The 23,199-nt window shown below is 42.0% G+C and overlaps 1 protein-coding gene across 1 annotated transcript in view; it reads right to left on the bottom strand.

Annotated features, from left to right (window-relative positions):
• Nucleotides 1–18,313, bottom strand: part of Il13ra1 (interleukin 13 receptor subunit alpha 1) — a 68,416-nt gene extending 50,103 nt beyond the window's left edge. Inside the window, exons 1-2 of the mRNA XM_021153297.3 lie at nucleotides 18,090–18,313; nucleotides 3,555–3,694 (exon numbers count right to left, since the gene is read on the bottom strand). Coding sequence (XP_021008956.1) covers nucleotides 3,555–3,694; nucleotides 18,090–18,171 — 222 coding nt within the window. The 5' untranslated portion in view covers nucleotides 18,172–18,313. The remainder of the gene's footprint in view (nucleotides 1–3,554; nucleotides 3,695–18,089) is intronic.
• Nucleotides 18,314–23,199: the final 4,886 nt, after the last annotated feature.

Here is a 23,199-nt window from a genome sequence, read left to right as displayed (position 1 = left end):
AACGGTTAGAGGCCAGGAATGATACACAACATCCTATAATGAACAAGTTAGCCCACCCTTTTCCTACAAAAAATAATTAGCCTACTAATAAACTTATTAGCCTATATCAGGCACCAGTAGTACTACTCACCACTGACAAGCTCTAGTGTGGATAAAGACAAATTCCCACGTCTGAAAGTAAAACTATTATAAGACTTACTTAAAGCTAACATCAACTTCCTACAAGTAAACTGAAAGGAAGCAATTATTAAAATCCCATCAAGATCAAGGTTAAAAATATGTCACATCAAAACTCCAGTCATCAAGGAGATCTCTGGAGAAGACTGTCCAAAGGGACACTTTATTACGCACTTTTTTGTGGTGTCTGAGTAAGTTTCAAGGGTTGCTAAATATACACTCCACACTTCATCGGGGACACAGATAAGGAAGCTTTGTGGAACCACAGAGGCCCCAGACATCTCAGATTAGACACCAGAAATCTAAGACTAAATCACAAATCGGCTTGTTATGACTCAGACCAAAGTTATTACGGGCCTCTCTAGGAAATTAACATTTTCAGAGTTGAGAGGAATCATTAAGAATGAAGCTGCTTTTAATCAGAGTTCCAAAGACTGCACTTCCTGTTTTGTAGAAGTTTCTGACTCAAGTTTCTCATAGTATTTCCTTTCATAACTTCCTGGTGGCCATGAAGAAGGGAGAAATGGTCACGTCGATTAATCTACCACCTCAAGCAGCAGGTGATAGTTTACAAGCCTGCTGCTGGCTGGAACTTAGGGAAACCTGAGTCGGCCTCTGAAACCAGGAAATGAGGAAGCTCTTGGGAAATCATCAACAAACCCATGACGAGTACACTGGAGCCAAGGTATACATGCAGAGACAGAATAATTCTTAGGCACAATTAAGATAGTGTGGTGGAAAAGTGGAGTGGGATGACAAAAGAATCTTTTCAAGTAAAATTCTGGCTCAGAGAAAAAGAGGTGGTGACTTAATACAGACATGGAAAATCTAGCAAAATGATGCTTATCGTCACAGGGGCGGGGAGAGGGGGGGTTCTGGCTTGCTATTCATAGCCGAGGGCACTTTCACAAGGAATTCTTGATTCTTTTCCAAGAAACCTACTTATCACTTGGCTTCCCATATAGGCCTCTGCCTACCAGGATGTAAAAGTACCGTGCCGACAGAAATCTTCCTGAAATGCCTCCTCATTTTATGATTATTCCTTTAGAAATGAATGTGTGCAAAGGAAGAGAGGTCTTTAACTAAGCCCATGAAACTCAAGACCAGCTGCCCCCCTCCAGAGAGTGACAATGGTGGCAGAAAGGCTTCCAATGTTAAGTTTCACCAACATTCCTACTTTACCCATTACAGGTTGCTAAATGAGCCTTGCTTACGCACAGAGCCTTCTCATAAATTACAGCTAGGAGTATAGCTCGGTGTCACAGTACTTATCTCAAAAGTGTGATGCCTGGGTTCAATCCCTAGTATCACAGCTTTTGATGTTTCTTTTTTTGGTGTTTGTTTGTTTGTTTGTTTGTTTGTTTGTTTGTTTGAGACAGGGTTTCTCTGTGTAGCCCTGGCTGTCCTGGAACTCACTCTGTAGACCAGGCTGGCCTCGACCTCAGAAATCCGCCTGCCTCTGCCTCCCAAGTGCTGGGATTAAAGGCAAGCGCCACCACCGCATGGCTTGATGTTTCATTTTTAAGATAACCTTTTTTATTTTAAAAAGATTTTTGTTTTTAGAGATCATAAGTTAGGTTCGTGGAGGGGGGAAACTCACTTCTCTTACTATATTAGATGCTGCTCCAGTTAAGTTTTTTTGTATACTGTCATTTTTAAATTAGCAATTGCTTCAGACATAAATTTGAATCTTATCTTCTAGGTATATGCATAATAAAACAAATATTTAAAGATAATAATTTAAAAAGTCTCTTTCCATGATGGTGCATGCCAGTAATCCCATTATTTGGAATGTAGAAGCAGAAGAATCTGGAGCGCAAGGCTGGCCTCAGCTACATAATGAGACAGAAACCAGCCTGAGATACAAGAGAGCCTGTCTCAAAAGGACAATCTCCGGCTTTGAAGTATGTAATATTTAATTGGTATGAATAAAAATAGGAAGCTTGAATATTAATGATTACCAAGTTTAACGTATCTCTCTGTATAGACAAGAAACAAAATTCCTCCCACAGATCCTGATGAGGTATGTGTCACTTTCAGCTTTGGTGCAGCATTCCACTGGTAAGTGCTATAATGGCAGTATTCTTCATCTCTCTCAGAATCTGGCCTTTTTGTAAAATCTATCCAAGCCTAAGGCTGTAGTCCTGTATTTCTCTGTCTCCCTGAAGAGGAACACCCAGTTGACCCCATTACATACCTTTTCCTGACTCTCATTCTCTCCCAGCAGGAAAGGGAATCAGCCTTGGCTTACGCCTCTGTGTATGCTTGGACTGAAGGGCCTCTGATTCATTTGCCCAGTGGGACTTCCCTATCTCTTGGTGATGAAAGAAAACCTAAAATGCATTGCCAGAGCTGCCTCAGCTCTCCAGACTGGGGAACTAATGGACAGGGATAAAGCAATCATGGAGGGTAACTAGTGATATTAATCTTTTACTTTTCAAAACTTCTCGACAGATCTCTCCTATCTTGATAAGCTTCTCTGTGAAAACGGCAAACAAAACTGCAGACGTGATCTTATTTAGCAACTTGGGAGCACTGGGCTTCTGCCTAAGCTACCCTTGTTCAATAGGCCTAGGGGTTAGTTACAACCCTAAAGAAGCTACTGAGGTTGCATCCAAAGGACAGGAAAGAAGCACCGCTCACTCTTGCTACTCATTCTCAGCCTCAAGGCAGTAAACCCCAGGAAGTCTAGACAATACTACCTCCTCAAAATCCTGGATCTCCTAAAACACCTCTCTCACTACACAAAATGAAAGATGTAAACTCACCAAAATAATTGAATAGATGTATCAAAAAGAACCCAATTACCCAATCCTGTCAGCAACCACTTACTTAAATCAGCTGACTACTTCTAACAGGCAGTTTACCTTTTTGTCCTGTTTCCCCCCCCCCCTTGGGCACCAGGAAATGCAAACCCACCCACCACTAACACCTCATCTCTCATCTTTCCACTTTCCCGTGACATTTACTTTTAGACCCAGAGTTCTTGCACATCTATCTATATACATGATTCGTAAGATGCTAAATGTAAAAAATGCTCTAAAACTGAGTGTCACATTAATACCAAAACACAGAGCTACAGACAAGAATATAAGAACAAACTCGCAAGAAGAGTATTTATGAGTGCCAAATACATACAGCTATCCACTATATTCTGCAAGAACAATTAATTATATACAATCATCAAGTAATTAGCAACTTTCTTCAAATGTTTGATTTTGTTGAGAGCTGTTTCTATAGTTCTCCCCAGTTGAAATTTGAGGAAAACCTAAAATAAAATCCGCACTCTGATGATTACAATTTGACTCATTCTTGGCTTTGATCCACAGTGTTTGGTCACTTTACCTGAGCCACAGCATGTACTGGAACAAACTTACCTTATCCTGTTGGTCATCAAAGTGACTAAAATATCTGAGAGTGCAATTTGGACTGGCTCCTTCAGGAGGACTCCACGTCCATATTATTGTGCAGAGATTTTCGACAGAGACACTCAAATTCGTCACAGGTGGCTGAACTTCTGTTCAAATCAAACAGAAGACAAATATTTGTCAGTGCTAGCCAGAATTTTTAATGGTTTAATTTTTAATTTTTAATCCATTCTCCCACATCCTAGAGGCCAAGACCAACATGCTGAGTTAATGATACCCAACATTTGCTGAGACAGACACAGTGTTACACTTTCCACATATTAATGACGAAAATCTCCATAGACTCCTTTTGAAAGAGGGACTACTGATGGCTTCACTTTAAAAACTGTGATGACTATTTGGGTGTGGTGGTTCACATCTGTCATACCAGAACTTGGGAGCCAGAGGCAATAGGATTGTCCTGAGTTTAAGGCCAGTCGAAGCTACATAGTAAATTCAAGGCCAACATGAGCTGTCTAAAAAAAAAAATAAAAAGGATTGGGGGGTTGTGGAGGGCAAACTGGGAAGGGAGATATCATTTGAAATGTAAACAAATAAAATGATTAATAAAGAGAAAGAGAAAGAAAGAAAAGAAACAGAACAAAGAAACAAATAGGGGCAAAGGAAGGGGAGGGAAGGGAAGGGAAGTAAAGAGGGAAAACAGGTTGCCAAGGTAACTCACTGGGTAAAGTCACCTGCCCACAAGCCTGGGAACATCAGCTCAATCCCCAGGGTCTACAAGGTAGGAGAGAATAGAGCCTTGAAAGGTGTTTTCTGACTCCCACACACATGCAGTGGCATACGTGTGCAAGCAAACACATACACTACACTTTTAAAATTATAACAGCAAAAGTAATGGAGGCACAAGGATTTTACCTCATACCACATGACCAGTGACAAAGCTGGGATTGCAATAATGTGGCTTATGGTCACCTTTTATTTTTCAGATAGTTTCTCATGGAGCTCAGACTGGCACCAAACTCACTATCTAAGCTGGCCTTGTACTCCTGACCTTCTACCTCTACCTCTCAATTGGTACAGTTACAGGTATGCACCACTATGGCACATATCTTTTCTTTCTTTCCTTTTCTTTGTGCTTCTGTGAACAGAACTTAGAACCTTGAGCATAGGAGGTGTCTCTGTCACTAAACTACATCTCCATCTCTAAGGTCATAGGCTTAGTTAAATATAACTAAATATAATTAATATAAAAACAACATATTTTCTCTAGGATCCATATGAGGTCTACCCCAGAACCTTATTTGGAAAACGAAATTTGCAAATGTTTCTGTGTAGCATTTGCATATAGTTCACGTACAACCTTCCACATACTTTTTTATTGTTTCATTTTTATTAATCATTTTATTCATTTACATTTCAAATAATATTCCCTGCTGGCTACCCGTCCACAAACCCCTCATCTCATCCCTCCTCACTCCCTCCCCTGTACCTCTATGAGGGTGCTCCTCCACCCACTCATCCACTCTCACCTCACCCCTCTAGCATCCCCCTACACTGGGGCATCAAGCCTCGCTCCCCTCCCATTGATGTCCTATCCTCTGCTACATATGTAGCTGGAACCATGGGTCCTTCCATGTGTACTCTTTGGTTGGTGGTTTAGTCCCTGGGAGCTCTGGGTGGTCTGGTTAGTTGATATTGTTCTTCCTATGGGATTGCAAACCCCTTCAGCTCCTTCAGTCCTTCCCCTAACTCCTCCATTGGGGTCCCCATGCTCAGTCCAAGGTTGGCTGTAAGTATCTGCATCTGTATTAGTCAGGTACTGGTAGAACCTATCAGGGAACAGCCATATCAGGCTCCTGTCTTCCATATACTTCAATGGTACATAGATCAGTGTTACACTGTATTGTTTGGAGCAATAATGACTAGACACCCCTCAAACTAAATTATAACATGTTCAGTACAGATATACTGAATGATTTTTAGATCTTTCTTTCTTTTCCTTCCTTTTGTTTTAAATCTACAGGCAACTGACCAGCAAACACAGAGCCCATGATTGAGGAGCCTATGAATTCTAATTTATTTATTAATTGTTTTGGTGATAGACTCTCACTATGTAGCCTTGGCTGACCTAGAACTTGTTATGACTATGTGGATCAGGCTGGTTTTGAACTCACAGGGACTCACTTGCCTTTGCTCCCCAGTGCTGGAACTATAGCTCTTAAAATATTAGCTTTCCCACGATTCTTCCTCCAAGATACTGGAGTTCCTCACACTCAACACAAACAGTTTGCTCGGCTGTTTTGTGATTTTGCAAACCAGGTTTTCAATTGTGCTCTCTTCAGTTGCCCTCAGACTAACATGTCCTAATCCTTTGGGGTTTTTTGTTTTGTTTTGTTTTGTGTTTTCTTTCTAATATAGCGTTTCCAAAGAAGTACTGAGAAGGAGATTTAGCACCCCTCATTCCCCCTGGGATCTGACACTAAGCAGCTGGAGCTGGAGAAGAAAAGTAGAGAAACCAAAACAATATCTCACTCAAACTTTCCTGAGAACTTCTAAAGCCAGGATTATCAAAGTCCCGAGACAGAAGCTGGGTGGGAGTGTAGAGGAGTTCTCTGCCTTTCTTTACAATGCTTCTGCAAACATTGCAAAATGGAGTTTATTAAAGCCATTTAAAAAACCTACCCATACACAGTAGGCCTACCTGCAATCCCAGCATTTGGGAGATGGAGGCAAGAGGATCTTGAACATCAGCCTACACTGCAAATGGAGACCCTCCATGTTAAAAAATAAAACCAAGGTCAACAACAACAACAAACTAAAGCAAAAACAACCCTTTAGGAGTTAAGAGTATAGTTCAGTGGTGGAATACTTGCCTATAATTTGCCAAGCTCTGAGTTCTAATCCAGCACTGAAAATAATAATAGCTGATGTTATTAATATGATGAATTAAGAACTATACTTAATAGTGTTTTATGATAACATTACAAAAACTCCATCAGCCCCAAACATCAGCCCCATGAGCACTATGTAGTTGAGCTTTTCCTAACAGTCCATTTAATACATCACTACCATTTTGGGCAGCAGCCTTTAAAGCCCTTGAATCTTGATATTGCCTTACTTGCCTGATACAACTACTGATAAGCTTTCCCCCAAGGCCCAATTTGGGGAGGGTACAGTCCTGAGCATGTCAAGGTCTTTAGAAACAGGAAACTCCTACCCCAATGCCTTAAACTGAGCTAGTAGCTTGCTATGGTGGCCCTTAGATATAATTTCATCATTCTGAATACTGAGGCAGAAGGATCACTGTTGAGTTTGAGGTCAGTCTAAGCTGAATGGTAAACTCTGTCAATTAGGATTTTAGAGACCACAATATTCTTGATGACTTCGTCACAGTTTCTAGAAACTATATTTTATTCTGCAGTTTCCAGAAGCAAGTTTTAGCAAAAATCCCAGATATCTGGTGTGGTGGTTTGAATATATTTGGGCCCCATAGACTCATGTGTTTGACTGCTTGGCTCATGGGGAATGGCACTATTAGGAGGTGTTTGAGTAGGTGTGGTCTTGTTGAAGGTGGTCTGTTTCCTTCTATGCTCAGGCTCTGCCCAGCGCATAAGGCAGTCATCTCCTGGCTGCCTTCAAGATGTAGAACTCTCAGCCCCTCCAGCACCATGTCTGCCTGGAAGCAGCCATGCTTCCTACCATGATGACTACGGACTAAACCTCTGAAACTGTAAGCCAGCCCCAATGAAATGCTTGCCTTTACAAGCACTGTCTTGGTCATGGTGTCTATTCACAGAAAACAAGCAAACAAACAAACAAACAAAACTAACCAAGATACTTGATTTAGCAGTTTCTGATTATCTATCCAGTTAGCTCTCCCACAAATATTAAAGACTTGATAATAAAAGCAATTTATCTATTATTTATTGTTACTTTAATATTTGAGGTAATTTGAAACAATTAGATCCTACCCTGTTTTGCTGCGTTTTGTGTTGTTGTTTGTTGTTGTTGTTGTTGTTGTTGGAGATAATGTCTTACTCCCACTCAGACTGTCTTGAACTCACTATACAGACCTAAAACTCACACCAAACCATCTACCTCATCCTCTGATATATTTGAAATCTATCAAAAGTCTGCCCTAGTTCTAATTTTCCAAATGAAATTCAATTTTCCCATCTGCTTGAAAATACTATTTAGCCACATCTAAGTGGTTAGCATTGGCGGTGGGGGGTGGGGGGAGGCTACTGAGTATTTTCTTTTCTTTATCCCTGAATAGATACTTCATAAATGTTAAGATTTTTCTACTACCTACATTTTAAAAACTGTACATGGATGCAGGACGTACATATTACACTATAGGAAACATCAGTAATATGCCTTTCTACCTAGTTAGGTAGATGAGCTATAATCTCAGCACTTAGAAGGCTAAGACAAGGGAATTGTATCCATTTTGAGGCCGTTCTGGACTACATTGTGAATTCCAGGCCAGTCTGGGCTAAGAGCTTAGATCCTGTCTAAAGTGCACATGCACACACACACACACACACACACACACACACACGTACACACCATCACCATCACCACCACTGTTGCCATAGTGCTGACTGCGTGCTGAGAGGCAGATTCTAAGTAATATGAAGACATGTCCTAATTAGGCATGGTGTCTCATGCATGTAATCTCAGCACTTGAGAAGATGAGATACAAGAATTTTCACAAAGTCAAGGGCAAGCCTGCATTACAGAACTAATCTTTCTCAGAAAGAAAGAAGGGAGGGAATGAGGGAAAGAAGTAAGAAAGAAGAAAAGAAAACAAATCTCTTTACGTTTAGAGACCCTAAAGGTGGTTGAAATATTGCAATTTCCAGATAAAGGAATGGACTAAGAATAGTGCAGTTATTTTTTAGATTTTTTAAAGATTTGATCAGTTTTAACTTTTCATACAACAGTAGTTATGGAAAGTTGACCCTAGGCAAGCAAATGTACATGTGCTTCTGGAACAGCTGACGTGAAGCTGTCAATGTAGGCAAAGAGAACCCTGCCCTCAAAATATCAGAGATCTGTATTCTGATCACTGGTTATTCTTCTGAGAAGCGAGACAAAGACAAAGGCCATGGTCAAGTTGTTGCATTGACTCTATCACTGCAAATCCATCATCTTCTGGCACAAGAGACTTTCAAGAAATTCACATTACTGGCACCCCCATTCTCTTCCTCATTTCTCCCATTTTTTTTTTCTTTTTGGAAGCTAGACATTAAAGAGTCATTTAAAATTAGCTGCATACATAAGGAAGAGTAAGAACAAAGTTTCCAAAAGACCTAAGAGAGCCTCAAGTCAGAGACCGTCTCAATAATGAAAATAAACAGACACAGATGATCAAGCAAAAATCCCCAAGTGAATACAAGGAAAGAATGTCCTCAGGACATAAGAGAACAGCTGTACATACAAAGTCCCAGTGCTTAGGACAGCGTGCACATGCCCCATGCAAGCTCAAGCTGAACCAAATCCAAGCTTAGAGATTGGAGGTGGACATGAAATCCCACCCACCCCTAGCTGGGGAGGCAGTGGCAACTGATAGTTTCTGGCAAAGAGAGAAAAGTTAGTTGTCTTTAAGAGTGCTGCTGCCCCTGGTGTGTGTTGCTCACACTCTAGTGGAAGGCCACACATCAATGAATGTATGGGCAGCAGAAATTGGACTTGATGGGTTACAAAAAAAAAGACACAAAGTTAGATCACTAGGGAAGATAACTAGGTACTTGGATATTGAAGGAGTTGGGAGAGGGATAAATATCATCAAAATTCATCGTACAAAATTCTCAAGGAATTAATAAAAAGGTGGGAGCCAGCCAATAATCTACTTTCCAAATTTTCTTTTATGCAAATACTATATTTTCAATAAAAGCCAATCACGATTCATAAAAGGGACTAGTAACGTATAGGTATCCTTCCTCTCTTGGCAGTATATACTAGGCAAGTGTTCTATTACTGAGCAACATTCCTGAGCAGCATTTCAGCAACTACAACCCTGTCACAGGAAGAACAATCAGGATAAACTGTCCCTGCAAAAGGTAAGTGTGATAGATAAAGATTTTTAAAATATCTTAAAGATGCTTAAAGAACTAAAGAGAGGTAAAGAAAACAGAAATAGTAACAACTTAAAAAGAAACTAGAATTAAATTCTGGAGATGCTAACTAAAATAAGTGAGGCAGGCATAGTGGCTCTCACCTGTAACCCAGGCAAGCAGAAGTCAGAGGCAGAGGCAGAAGAATCACCAGGAATCTGAGGTCAGCCTGGGTTACAGAGTGGGCAGTCAGAGCTACATGAGTGAGAGCCCATGTGCAAACCTCCCAAAAGTAATAATAAAATAAAATAAAAAACCAAGATGAGGTATTTAAAAATAGATTGGATCAAACAAATAAAATAATCAGCAAACTTGAGTATAACACAATGAAAATTACTGAGTAAATAACAGAAAAATAAGGCCAAAGAAATATGGATTTTAGTTTTGAACTTGTAGATGTGTGTGTGTTTGATTTGGAGGATCTACAGAGAATAGGAATCCAGAAAGGACCTATGATACAGGAGAGGAGAAGAACTCTTAAGGCAGGAGAGGATTGTAGAACATATGTGTTATGAAAGTAAGTTGGGCAGTGGAATAACTCTAGTTAAAGACTTAAGCAGGGATGGGAGAGAAGTGAAAAGGAATATATATGAGGAGAGCTGGCATGATGGCTCATGGTTAAGGTGCTTGCTGTTAAACTTAGCAAAGAATTAGATGGAGCTCAAGCCCCAGGTCCCACACGGTGGACAGAGAATACTGACTCTTAAGTTGTCTTTTGACCTCCCACACATGTTGGGTAGACTGCCTTTCCCCCAAAGTAATAAATATAATTTAAAAAATTTAAAGGGAATCTGAACAGATGTACCCTGGATAATAGTTGTGTATGTGTGTCTGTGTGTGTGTCTGTGTGCACACACACAGACACACACACACACTAGAAGACCTGGGTTATTAATTGAAAATCTCCATGCCAATTATAGTCTACCTCCCTATAAGCTATTGTCCAAGGAAGCCACAGAGCCCCCAACCACCAAATAACACAGGATATCACCATTGCTTTTCATTATCAACTGTAGATAGATGGTAAGACACACCATACTTTGGTTGCAGCACACAGAGAAATTAACATGGAACTTATTTGGATACTTCCTTTGTGATGATATCCAGATTTCAAAGAGCTGAAAGGTGTTATGTAGGCTGCTGGGGGAGAAAATTCACCCAGTTGACTTAGACAACACTGTACTGGGGCATGGTACAATATCAATCTGTCAGGAAAGATAGTCCCATGGGTGTAACAATAGCATGTCCACTATTTGGGTAACCAACTCTTCTCTGACAGGATTTGAGGGCTACTCCATGGAAAGGAATTCATACCTAGCACTGTAAGTCTAGTCAAAGGCCCATGGCTGGGAAGTCAGATGCCCTCAGAGGAACCTACTCCTATTGTCTAACTGTGGTAGAACTGCCTCCTAAATATTTATGCTTTTACCTCTAGTTTAGTCCTGATCTCCTTCATTTATAGATGCTTCTTTTTGCAGCAGTTCCCAATCAATGCAGAAGACTCATAGCTAATCAAAGGGCTGAGAATAAATGACTATTAAATGTTCAGCCCTAAATGAGACACCTGTATCAACCCTCACATGTCTCAGGGAATAAGGAGCAAGGAGGATGGAAAGAATTAGATGGAGGATGGGGAGGAGAGCTGTGAAATACTTCTAGACATAGCACAGGCATTGAACTCATGAACTCAATGTAGCTATGGGGACTCTCTACTACTATTTCTACCGGTATGGATCAGAGGAAGCCCTGAGTGTGTTATGTCCTGAGTTGGATGTGTATTACTGGCATAGGAACTGCCAAGTCAAGGATCCTAGCCTCAGACCCAGAGAGAAATGTCCAAGCCTTCCCTTCTGGTCCATGTGTAAATGTTAATAGTTTGTATGGAAAATGTCCATCATACCTTTTTCCTGCTAGATATTTGTAGCCTGATGACTGTGCCCCCCACAGAGACAGCTGAGATTGGCTAAACCTGTCTCCTTGGTCCAGTTGCATACCATAAACCCTGCCTACTTGTTTATCTTTATATAATCACCCCACCTCCTTTCTCCTTGTTTAATTTGTATGTACTAACTCTGCCTCCTTCTTCAGCTGCGTACAATAACTCCACCTTCCTATTCAGTTCTATATAATAAACACAGTGAGCTTTCTGAGATGCTGTGGCCTCTCCATTAGAGAGGCCAAATCACTGATTCCTAGCTTTCTGCCCATGTGTCTGTCTGTCTGTCTGTCTGTCTGTCTGTCTGTCTGTTTTTTCTTCATTCCCTCACAGTCCAGGCAGGTATGCCCCTAGAGCTGCACACCAAAGTTACCTATAAAATATCAAGCCAGTAAATATTTCCAACATGAGAAGTGGAGTGGCTCATGGGGCTCCATCCCTTAGCAAGTAGTGGGTGCTAATGGAAGAAGAACCATTTTTCTTTAGACTATGGGTAGGTTGCCCATGTTCCTGAAGTTGTTTTTTTTTTTCCTGTAGGTGTTTTTTTTTTTTTTTTTGACTGAAGGGGAATAAACAGACCCCCAGGAACCTGTGGGACACCATCACTGCACCTATATCTGTATTGGGGGAGGGGTTAAAGAAGGGAAGAAAGAGAATTTTAAGAAATACTGAAGGACAAGGGAAATGGTTTGGATGGTAAGGCACGCCTGATTACAATACTGGCAAGGCAGACATGATTATAATCCTGGCACTGAGGAAGTGGAGACAGGCAGATCCCTGGGGCTCACTGCCCAGCCAGCCTAGCCTTCTTCGTACATTGCAAGCTACAGACAAATAAGAAATCCACAAGAAGAAATGGATAGTGCCTGAGGAGTGACTCCCTAAGGCTGAATAAAGAAGGGGATGGGGAAAGGGAAGAAAAAGGGGGAAGGGAAAAGAGAAGGGAAAGAGGCTAGCAGGCCTGGTGCATACCTGTCATCCCAGCACCTGGGAAGTAGAAGCAGGTAGATGGGGAGTTCAAGTTCATCCTCAGTTATGTTACCTAACAAGTTTCAAACCAGCCTGAGCTACATGAGACCATATCTTAAAATCCAACTGAAAACTCCGAAATTTTATGAAAAATGGGATTACAAACATCCAAACACAACCTAACTTTATTATAACTTCAGGGATTAGAAAAAGAACAGGGCAGATCGGAAGTTAGCAAAATAAACTTACAAAGAAGATGAGAACAGAGAAGTGAGAAGTCAAGCAGCTCGAATACAGAGGGTTCTGTAACAAGAGCAGCGTCATTTGTAAATCTTTATGTTGGCAAAGAAAAGACTACAGTGACTAAACCCAAAATGAAAATGTATATATTAAATGGGTATGTTTACTACTGGCTCTAAAACATGAAAAGTGATTATAAGAAGTATGAACAACTCAATATGAACAAATTTGATGTTTTATATGAAGAGCACAAGTCCCAAAACACAAAATTTACTGAAACGAAATTACAAAGAAATATATAATCTGAAATCAGTGATGAAATTTATCTTCTGACCCCCACCTTCAAAATCTAAACTTGAGAGCTTTATGAGCAAATTGCACCAAATATCTAAAAAAGTAAATACGATATATTTCTAAACATTTTCAAAGGTCTTAAGAAGAAAGAATACTTCCTAATTTGTTCTTTGAGGCCTGTGTTATCTGATCCTAAATACAAATAGACTAGTAGAAGGAAAGAGAACTACAAACCATTATAATCTCATCTATAAATCCTCAATAAAATGCCGGCACAGTGATTTCAGTAACATACCAAAAGGATTGTACACTATAACCAAGTGGGATTTACTCCTGGAAGGATGACTCAACATAGGAAAACTGATCAATGTAATATACCACATAACCACAATGAAAGGAGAAAACAGCATGCCATTATCCCAACTGATGCAGGAAAAAAAGAAAAAACAAAAAAACAAAACAAAACAAAACAAAACAAAAAACCCTGACAAAACTCAGCAACTGGAGCTGGGGGTAGAGCAGGGAAGAGGCACTGGTCTCAATACTCAGCAGGTGTCACCCAAAGAAATGCCTTTTCATAAGGAAAACATTCAAGTTCGGGCTTGGTGGCCCATGCCTACAGTCTTGTCTACTCAGGAGACTGAGGCAGGAAGACTGACTCTTAAAGGTGAGGCTGGGTTACAAGGCAAATTTCAGGCTAGCCTAGGCAACTTAGCAAGATGCTGCCTCAATTTAAAAAAAAAAAAAGAAAAAAATTAAATAGGTTGGGAATATGGTGACAGAAGGCTTGCCTTGACTATGTGAGGGCCTGCATACAATCCCCAGCTTTGAAAGAAGATATTGCTGAGAGAGCATGATTCTTATAAAAAGGAAAGGGGGAAATGCTTTCAATAATCTAACATCCTGAACACCACGGCTGAAGCATGTTCAGAGAATCTGCATGCAGTTAGGTACAATCTAATACAAAGCCTGTTTTCAGAAGGCCTAGTGTTTCTGAGGCCCTGGGTTCAACCCCAAACTTAGCAAAGGGCACATGCTCTCTAAAACAGAAAATGCAATCTCCAAATACATGTAGTTTTGTAATATACAAATACAAAATAACAATTTTAAGACACAGACATAAATAGGCGGTGACTATACTTGACAAGTTTCTGGGGGTTTTAGGTGACTTATCGCGCTCAGTACAGTATAGTGATTAAGAACATCAACTGTGGAGCCTAGTTCATATCCAAGCTCTTCAGCTACTCTGTGACAAGTTACTTTACCTCCCTGTTCCCCAACTTTCTCATCCACAACGTAAGGATGAGCACCATAACTTCTTACAATGAGTGATTATAAATATTAAACAAGTCAAGGTAGGTAACGTCTCACACCTGCAATCCCAGCACTCCAGAGGCTGGGGGAGGAAGACTGCCAAGAGTTTAGAGTCAAGCTGAGCTAAGTAACAAATGCCAGGTCAGTGGGGGATATGCCATAAGACTTTGTCTCAAAAAAAAAATGGTAAAGCGTTATAACAGTTCCTACACAGAGCAAGTTTTATAGAACTAACTAGCTGCTTTCTTCAGAGACAAAATGGGCAGTTGTATGTGTTTTCTGGGTTCTGAGACATCACACGTACTGCTTCTGTACTCCTTTGGCATCAACTTTCAACCATTTACTGGGGGATGATCACTGACTTTGGACAGAGGAGTGTAGAAGAGGACAAGACCCAAGTAGGTCTTCTAGCTCAACCCTCAGTGTGTCTGTATATCACCTATCCCCACATTCTATGTGAATCAGGAGTTAACACCATTAGTCATGGTTTTACTATAAGGTGCTTGGTTTAGCTGATTACTTTTGCTTTCTCTTGTTCAATCTTAGGAGTTGGCAGAGGCATGTAGATTTCGGGAAAAGTGAAGGAAATCATAAGAGTCATATGTGAGTCATCTGTCTTTTTTTCTTCACATGCAGTCATCAACTCCCACCCTCTTTTTTTTTTTCTTTTGCTACGTCTTTCATAATCATCCACAATAACACTAATGTGCTCTCCTCAACCCAACAATCTGGGAAGAGAACATTAAGTCACAATCCTACATAGGAGATTTATACATCCTGTGAATCTTTCTAATAAAGACCTGTGCCTGTCTGCCATATTCCACTTCACTAAGCTTCACATTCCATTGGTTCCCTCTACCCAGGAATGTTTCCTTGTTTCTTTTCTTCAGACTGTGCCCTGATTAGGACGTTTAAGCTCAAATAAACTCTTTTGCACAGACTGAATTTACTATCCCTTCTGGCCAAGCTAGACTCTTGACTAGCCACTTCCTCATCTTTTCTCCTGCTTTACCACCCCCCCACACACACACACGTGCACACAGAAAATCATTTTTTTTCCAAATTCTATCCTTCCCAATGGTCTATCTCGTTTGTTTTGTTCTGTGAAATTTCCAGCCTTCAGTTTCCTCTCTTCTGAATGCCTATTGTTTGGAGTACATGGTCCAGACATTATGAAGCCAGTCTCTAATATATGACTAATCTGCGTATACTTTCATGGATCCTACCTAGTTCCTATACTAGTACAGTGGGAGGTATCTACCTAGCTTTTCTGCATGCCAAGATTAAACCATGCCCTAACATGGGCTATTGAGCTAAATAGACTAAACTACTAACTAAACTATAGCCCCCTATCATACCTTATTTCGCTCTATAGTACTTTATTGGACTGTGTATTTGGACAAACTAAATTTTACTTAACCCAAAAAAAGCACACACCTTCTGCCCACAGTATATATTAGCTTCATGAGACAAAGACTTGTGAAAATACAACTTTAAATTCAAAAGACATAAAACAAAACACTTAGGAAACTGCTGGAGAGACAGTAGACATGGACATTCTAGCTGTTATTAAGCAATGCCACAGTTTAGCTAGTGAGCCAACCTAGTAACCTAATACTTTTTAAATACTCAGCAGGATCAAAACTAGAGAAACACTTAAAATGTTCGGACGGAGCTCTCAACACCCAAACACAGAAACTACAATTAAAACCTTTGTTTAAAACCCATAGAGCACAATCTCTTCATTTCACCCACGAAAAGATTATCACATAGGGAGGGGATAATGACTAACTCTGAGTCTCACATCCAATGTCAGAGCCATAAAACCTTAAATCTCTGAGTAATTAAAGATAGCAAATGCTTTTTACACCATAGAACAAATGCAATATGTCTAACAGGGAAAATAATTTTTGTAGTCTAAGGTAGCGACAAACCATAGCGGGAAAAATAAGTTGGGTTTGACAATCTTATTTGGAGGGTTTGTTGTTGTTTCAGGTGTGTGTGTGGGAAGGACCCTGCAGGAGGGAGTGTGTTGGAATGACACTGTGAAAATCAGGACATTAATGAGATCAGTGACCTTAGGTAAGTCTGTGGACTGCAGTTTTCCTATACCTATGGAAACCTGGAATCGTCAACTGAACTGGACACACTTCATAGGCAAAGATTATTCTGCATACTCTATAAAGTCCTAAGTCAACCTTCATAGCCTGGCTCAGAGCAAAACAAGGCAAACACTTGAATAATTATCAGTGTGACTCTGCCCTAGAGCACTTAGCTAGCTTGCATGAAGCCCTTAGGTACCCTCTCCAGGAACCCAGGGGAAAAAAAAAGGGGCAATTATTAATTGCTGAACTTAAGCATCCCTCAGATGTCACTCAACACTAATTTTTCAGTAAAGTCTTTCCACTCCACTCCGTGCCATTTACAGCTGTAACTCCCTACTCTCATCTTGTTTCTCTCCATAGCACTTTAGTGGTATGTAACATATCTTACCTTAACACAGAAACACACACCCTTTGCCAAGAGTACATGTAACTAGCTTCGTGACTCCAGGGCTTGGTCCATTTTTCTCACTATTACATCCTCAGCCCCTAGAAACACCGCCTGTCATAGATACTACATATATTTTGTTGACAGAGCATGGGGATTTCCTAATTAACATTTCAGCTTTCATTTCAAAACACAGCACACTTGGTAAACATTCGTTAGCAAGTCTCTCTCTCTCTCTCTCTCTCTCTCTCTCTCTCTCTCTCTCTCTCTGTGTGTGTGTGTGTGTGTGTGAGAGAGAGAGAGAGAGAGAGAGAGAGAGAGAGAGAGAATAAAACCTATTTTAAAAGGCCCCGATTGCCACGCTTGCCAAGCCTAGTCCATGAGGAAATCATTCACCTTCGATTTTCACAGCAACTGCCAAGTTCATTAGTTAAAAATTGTTCACAAACATTAAGGCAATGGTGCAACTTCCCAAACAATGTACAACTTTTCTGTAAATTTAAGATTATCTTCCACGAAATACTGTTTATTAAAGTTGGAAGAGGTCTGTCCGGATGCTGGTCAGGCGTTCTCAGCAGATTTCTTAATGCCAGAGGAAGCCTTGACCCCTTGTGTCCTTTTGCTACTAGGACTAAGATCCATCTTTAGACTCCCTTTAACTTCCACGGCTAAAAGCCACACTTCCAAACTGAGCATCTAAGAGGCTCAGGGCAAGGAGCCCTCAGGAAGTTCCCAGCTCACCAGGACTTAGTCGCCATCCCAAGGTTCTTCATCCCTTCAAAGGCAAAGCCACTTGTAAGGGTCATTTGGGCAAAAATCTGTTCCCTTCAGTCCCCTTCCTCTAGACGCCAGCCTTCTTGGCTCTTCCCTAGTGCTCAAGGGAAGTGAGATGGCCAGTCACCGCGTCTGGCTCCCCCTCTCCCCACCACAGAGCCTGGGAAATCCCCCGTACCCAGGTCCCTCAAATCCAACAGGATCACGGAGACTCAGCATGAAAGGCAAAGGCTGGCGACCTCGCACGGGGCATTGAAGGGGCGACCACCTCAGTGCGCGCACCCTGACCAAGGCGATCGAACTCCTGGCGCCCCGCCGGCCCAAGTCCCTGCCAAGCCTCGTCCGTCTCACACACCACCACCACCCCCAACTCCCTGGTGGCTGTCACCAGCCGGGGGCCACACTCACCTGTGGCCACGGCAACTTGGCCCACGGTGGCGGTCCACAGTAGCAGCACCAACAGCTCGCCCAGCAGCGCTGGCCGCGCCATGCAGCCCCTCGCCTCGGAGCGTGGCCGGGCTGGAGCCGCGGCAGTCTCCGCCTCCTCTGTTCTTGCTCCCACTTCCCGGCCGCTGCGCGCTGGAGGCCAGAGCCGGCGCAGACGGGAAGGGCCGCCCCGCCCACGGCCGCAGGTAACCCGAGCGCGCGGGGGCGTCTGGGCGCAGGCGGAGGAAGGGACTGGGCGGGGCCGGCGGCTCTGAGACGCCCACCGAGTGACACCTGGCCTCCCTCAGCGCCACCACCTGTCACAGCTACCTGGGAGTCCTTTGGAAGACCCAAGGCGACTTCCCCTGGAGCTTTGTGGCAGGGCTCCAAAGACTGGCCTCTTCCCACTCCCACTTCGATCAGGATGCGTGGTTGTCCCAAGTGCCAAAGGCTGCACCCTGCTACACACTAGGGCAGGGTCATGTAGGAAAAGAACCTTGGCCTGGGAATCTGGAAACCTGGCATCTAGCCTTAGGTCTCTGAGCCCTTTGTTTCCGAAGTTCTGACTCCTAGTTTAGTAATACCAACCTTCTTTATTGCTCTAGATAGATGGACTTGGAAGTGTAAATTGGGGACTTTAGTGGCACCCTGCTTTGTGGAAGGGACAACGGTATATTTGAAAGCTGGTAATAATTGAATTGGGTTTTTAAAGTGACATTCCCGAAACAAGGGACAGTGTCACTATCCTGTGTACCTGTATTGTTAAAACACACATTCAGCTTAATATAGTTTTAGGTTTCGAGGTACATACTATGGACAAGTATGGTGTTTCATGCCTGAGCACTGTGGCCTAGATTAAACAAGTGCTTAACAATTCTGGGACTGAAGTAGGATTGTCACCAATTACAGGAGAGATAGAGGGAGGGGGAAGGGCGGGAGGGGGGAGAGGGCAGAGGGAGATTGAGAGGTTGTAAAGCTTAGTGAGTAAAGATGGAGGAAGAAAACTGAGTCCTGCAAGTTGCCCTCTGACCTCCACGTGGGCACCATGGCATGTGTGTGCATGTGCATGCACACCTACACAAGCATAATGAGAAACTGTGAAGACTATGTAAGGAGAAGGTATTGAAGATGTTGAAAGGCTGCACCTTGGAGCCATGAAGCTGGGTGCTGATGAGCATTTCTGAGATTAGGAAAGGAGAGGAACTGAGCAGCTTTGGGGGTTTTGTACTGCTGCGGTGGAAATCACCACAATCTGGGTGACTTAAAAAGCTCTATTCTAATACATTTCTGGATATCAGAAGTCTCATTAGGTGAAACCCAAGTGTAGGGAGAGCTACTTTTTCTCTTGGAGATTCTAGAACATAAGCCCTTGCTTGAACTTTTCCAGCTGTGAGACACTGCCCACATTCCTTGGTTTGTTGCTGTACCACTAAACCTCTGTTTCCATGGTCAAAATACATCTCTTTCTCTGACTCTGGCTAACCTATCTCCATTTTCTTTTTATAAAGATCATAATAATAATCCACACATTTTAAAAGGCTTGATTTGGGGACCAAGGAGATGATTCCATTGATAAAATGCTTGCCACACAAACACAAGGACCTGAGTTTAGATCCCCAGCAGCAACATAAAAAGCCAGGCACAGAAGAGTGAACCTGGAGAAGTAAAGACAGGAATAGCCCTTGGAGCTCCAGGTTCAGGGAGACATTTTGTCAGAGAGAGAGAGAGAGAGAGAGAGAGAGAGAGAGAGAGAGAGAGAGAGAGAGAGAGAGAGAGAGGAGAGAAATTGGGAAAGACACCTGATAATTGAACTCTGACCTCCACATGCACGCAGGCAAGCACACACAAATCTATTGTTTAAACCTTATTTATTCACATCTTCAAAGTCATTTTTTTTTTACTATGTAAGGCAATATACTCACAAGTGTTAGACATTAGAACATGGATGGGGTTAAAAAAACACTATTTTTTGCCACTCTTCCTGATAAAGAGCCATGTCTTGGTGGATGGTGACACCCACTGAAATGCATTTTGGTCACATTAAGTCAATAGAGATACCTGAAAGTAGCTATAAAAAAGTTATCCATAAAATGGCTGATTATATATTTGATTATGTATCTAGTCTCAACCTCACCCAGAGGCCATCAGAATGTTTGGTCTAGCTAAACAAAGACTCCACTCTGGAATGAAGGCTCTTGAGTTCAGTAAATATTTGTGAAGTCCACGAGCTATGGAAGACAATCATTAAAGGCAAACTTTGGCTGGAGGTGTCTAGCTCTGTGGTTAAATGTGTGCTTAGCACGCACTCCGAGTTCTGTCCTCAGCACCAAACAAAGACGTTTTTTTTTTGTTGTTTTTTTTTTTTGTTTGTTTGTTTTTTAAAGTAGAACTTGACTACAAAGAGCTGAAAACAGTTTCCAGGGTTATCACCAGAACATGTACATGGAACTGTGGGGTGAAAAGAAGTGTACCTTATGAGCGGGAAGGGGCAAAAAAGATTTCTAGGAGGAGGGTTTGTTTGTGGAGTCTTGAGACACTGGTTCTTGCTGCTAAAGGTTCAGTATGAAGCCATACCTATATGTGTGTTAGCAAAGGGAATAATGGTTATGAAGACAGCGCAGTCAAAGCCAATGGAATTGGTAGCTAGTATTGCCCTTTTCAAATCCCTCTGTAAGTAGCTTGGCACTCACTGTTTGGCTCAAGGCTCCCTTTTCCTCACCACCTCAAACATACACACTTGTTGACATGTGCTATAAACATTATACAATAAATTTATGATAACATTTCCAAAATGATTGTGCCATCTGCCTTTTATGGAGTCTCCAGTTGGAAAAAAAGAGCCCCGGGGAACTGGCTGAGTGCCTTCATGGGCACCAACTGGCCTTGATTGAGCGAGTGCCTTAAAACTTTCACAGAAATGATTACAAGAGGTTACATTGAAGACTTATCATTAACTTCCAGAAATGCCTTTGATAATTTGAACGTTGTGAGAAAAAAGACAAAGGGTGTCACAGGGGAGGGGAGGGAATGGGTTTCCTCTTACCCAGCTGATCCTGGTTTACTGTCTGAAAGGGACTCTATAAATCCACTTCCCTTTCTTTCTGACTCTAAACATCCAACAACCTTTTTTTTTTTTTCAATCAGAGTCATAAAGCCAGAGAGGGTTAGGGATGCTATTTCTTCAAAATCGAACTCTTCTTTATAGATTCTGTGTGCCTGTGTGCTTTTATTCTAAGGGCATGTTAGATTGAATTAGGCTACCCCCTGGTGTGCAAGAAGAATAAAAACAAATGGCAAGCTTTCCAGGAACTGCAATAAACAAGAAACTCTCAGTTTGGCCTTGGATAATCAAACTCATGATGAGGCAACACCAAGTTTCCTTTTGACCTGTCCAGCCCATATCACTTGGGACTGAGACTACCATCTCCCTCTTTTGCACTTTGGCCCCAGAGGTGGCTGGAGCTGACCTATGAACCTCATCTACTCTGGTGTGTGTGTGTGTGTGTGTGTGTGTGTGTGTGTGTGTGTGTGTGTGTTTATAGGGGGACAGTGAGATCTGTTTGTTTCTTTTTAATTCTTCTTCCTACCCCACCTCCTCCTTTTGGACATTGTCTTACTATAGCGCCCGATCTAGCCTCTAAGATCTGATTCTCACATTTCAGTTTCCTAATATCAGGCACACTGTGTGCCCCACCTCCAGTTCAGTTCACTTATTTCGTCTTGTTTTACTGTAAAGGAGAGGATGCAGTTTCTAGATTGAATCTTGCACTGGAGTCCAGACTGACCTGGAAGTCACTAGCTACTCTGTGGACTGGCCTAAAGCCATCAGCAGTCCTTGTACCTTACAGAGTTCTGGGATGACAGGCATGAGCTTCCATGCCTAGTTTCAGCCAGATGTCTTCATTTTACTTTCTCACCAAGGTTTCCTTCCTGTCAGGAGCTGGAAAGCAGCAGAGACAAGATAGCTGAGAGAGGAAAGAATGATGCCTCCCCTTCTGCTCATTGAGTCCCCCTCTAGCTAGTGAGAAAGAGCATCATAAATTCAAAAAGGACCCACACAACAGGGTGCATCATGGGCTTAAATAAATATGCTGGTGTCTTAGAAAACTATTCCACAGTGTGTCCTCTGCCTTCTATTAAGGAAGAACCAGATACTCTGACACTATGGAGTGCAAGAAAAGAGGGGAAGTCACAGGGAATTTCCCTCTGATGACTCTAGAGTAATGGCTCCTAACCAGGGAGATTCAGCCTCCCAGATGATAGTTTTCAATGCTGGGGTATGTCTGGTTATCGTGCCTGTCAGCAGTGGTTAGAAAAAGAACATTCTTAACATGTAAGAGATAATGGCCAAGGATGTGGCCGATCATCCTCCAATGCACAGGACAACCCCACAACCAAGATTTAGCCTGTTTAGAATGACACATTAGTGCCAAAATTGATAAATCCCAGACTAGGATACTCTTCTTCATCCTTAAACCTGGCTTCCACTAACCCATTATCCTTGTGCTTGCCTGCATCAGAAATGAATGCTAAAATCACCTGGTCTTATTAGCTTCCTTTCTTACATCACACCAAGATCCTCAATCATACTGTCTAGCCATGAAGTCACTTACTTTATTAGAAAACATGTCTCAGATCTGATCCTGCCCAGGATACACCATTTCCTGTACCATGAAAACCCTTGAAAACCCAGCTGCCCTTGAAAACCAACATAGAGCTTCTCAATGTGCAAATCTGACCATTTCACTCTTCCACATAAGCTTCCTAAACTAAGTGATACTGTTTTTAAACAAAGTGTCACACAAGCCCTCAATTACTTGGCCTACAGGTTTGTCTCATGGGGACAGATTGATTCTCCAGCTTCATCACCAGTCCTGCTCCTAAGGTACTCAGGTTCCTAACACTGCCAGCTAGCTAGCCGTCTGAATGTCCCTTGAAGAAAATTGGCTTTTTTTTTTTTCCTGTTCTGGGGCTAGAACCCATTGCCTCACCCATACTAGCCAACTGTTCTGACAGGGTGTTTATCAATATCTGGGGGATGTTTCTGGATACTCCTGGCATGTAACTGATAAACACATGAGTATCAGGCCAG

This window comes from Mus caroli, unplaced genomic scaffold (assembly GCF_978045245.1).
Source record: "Mus caroli unplaced genomic scaffold, Mus_caroli_1 scaffold_5, whole genome shotgun sequence".
Lineage (NCBI taxonomy): Eukaryota > Metazoa > Chordata > Mammalia > Rodentia > Muridae > Mus > Mus caroli.
This window is presented reverse-complemented; position numbering and strand designations above follow the sequence as displayed.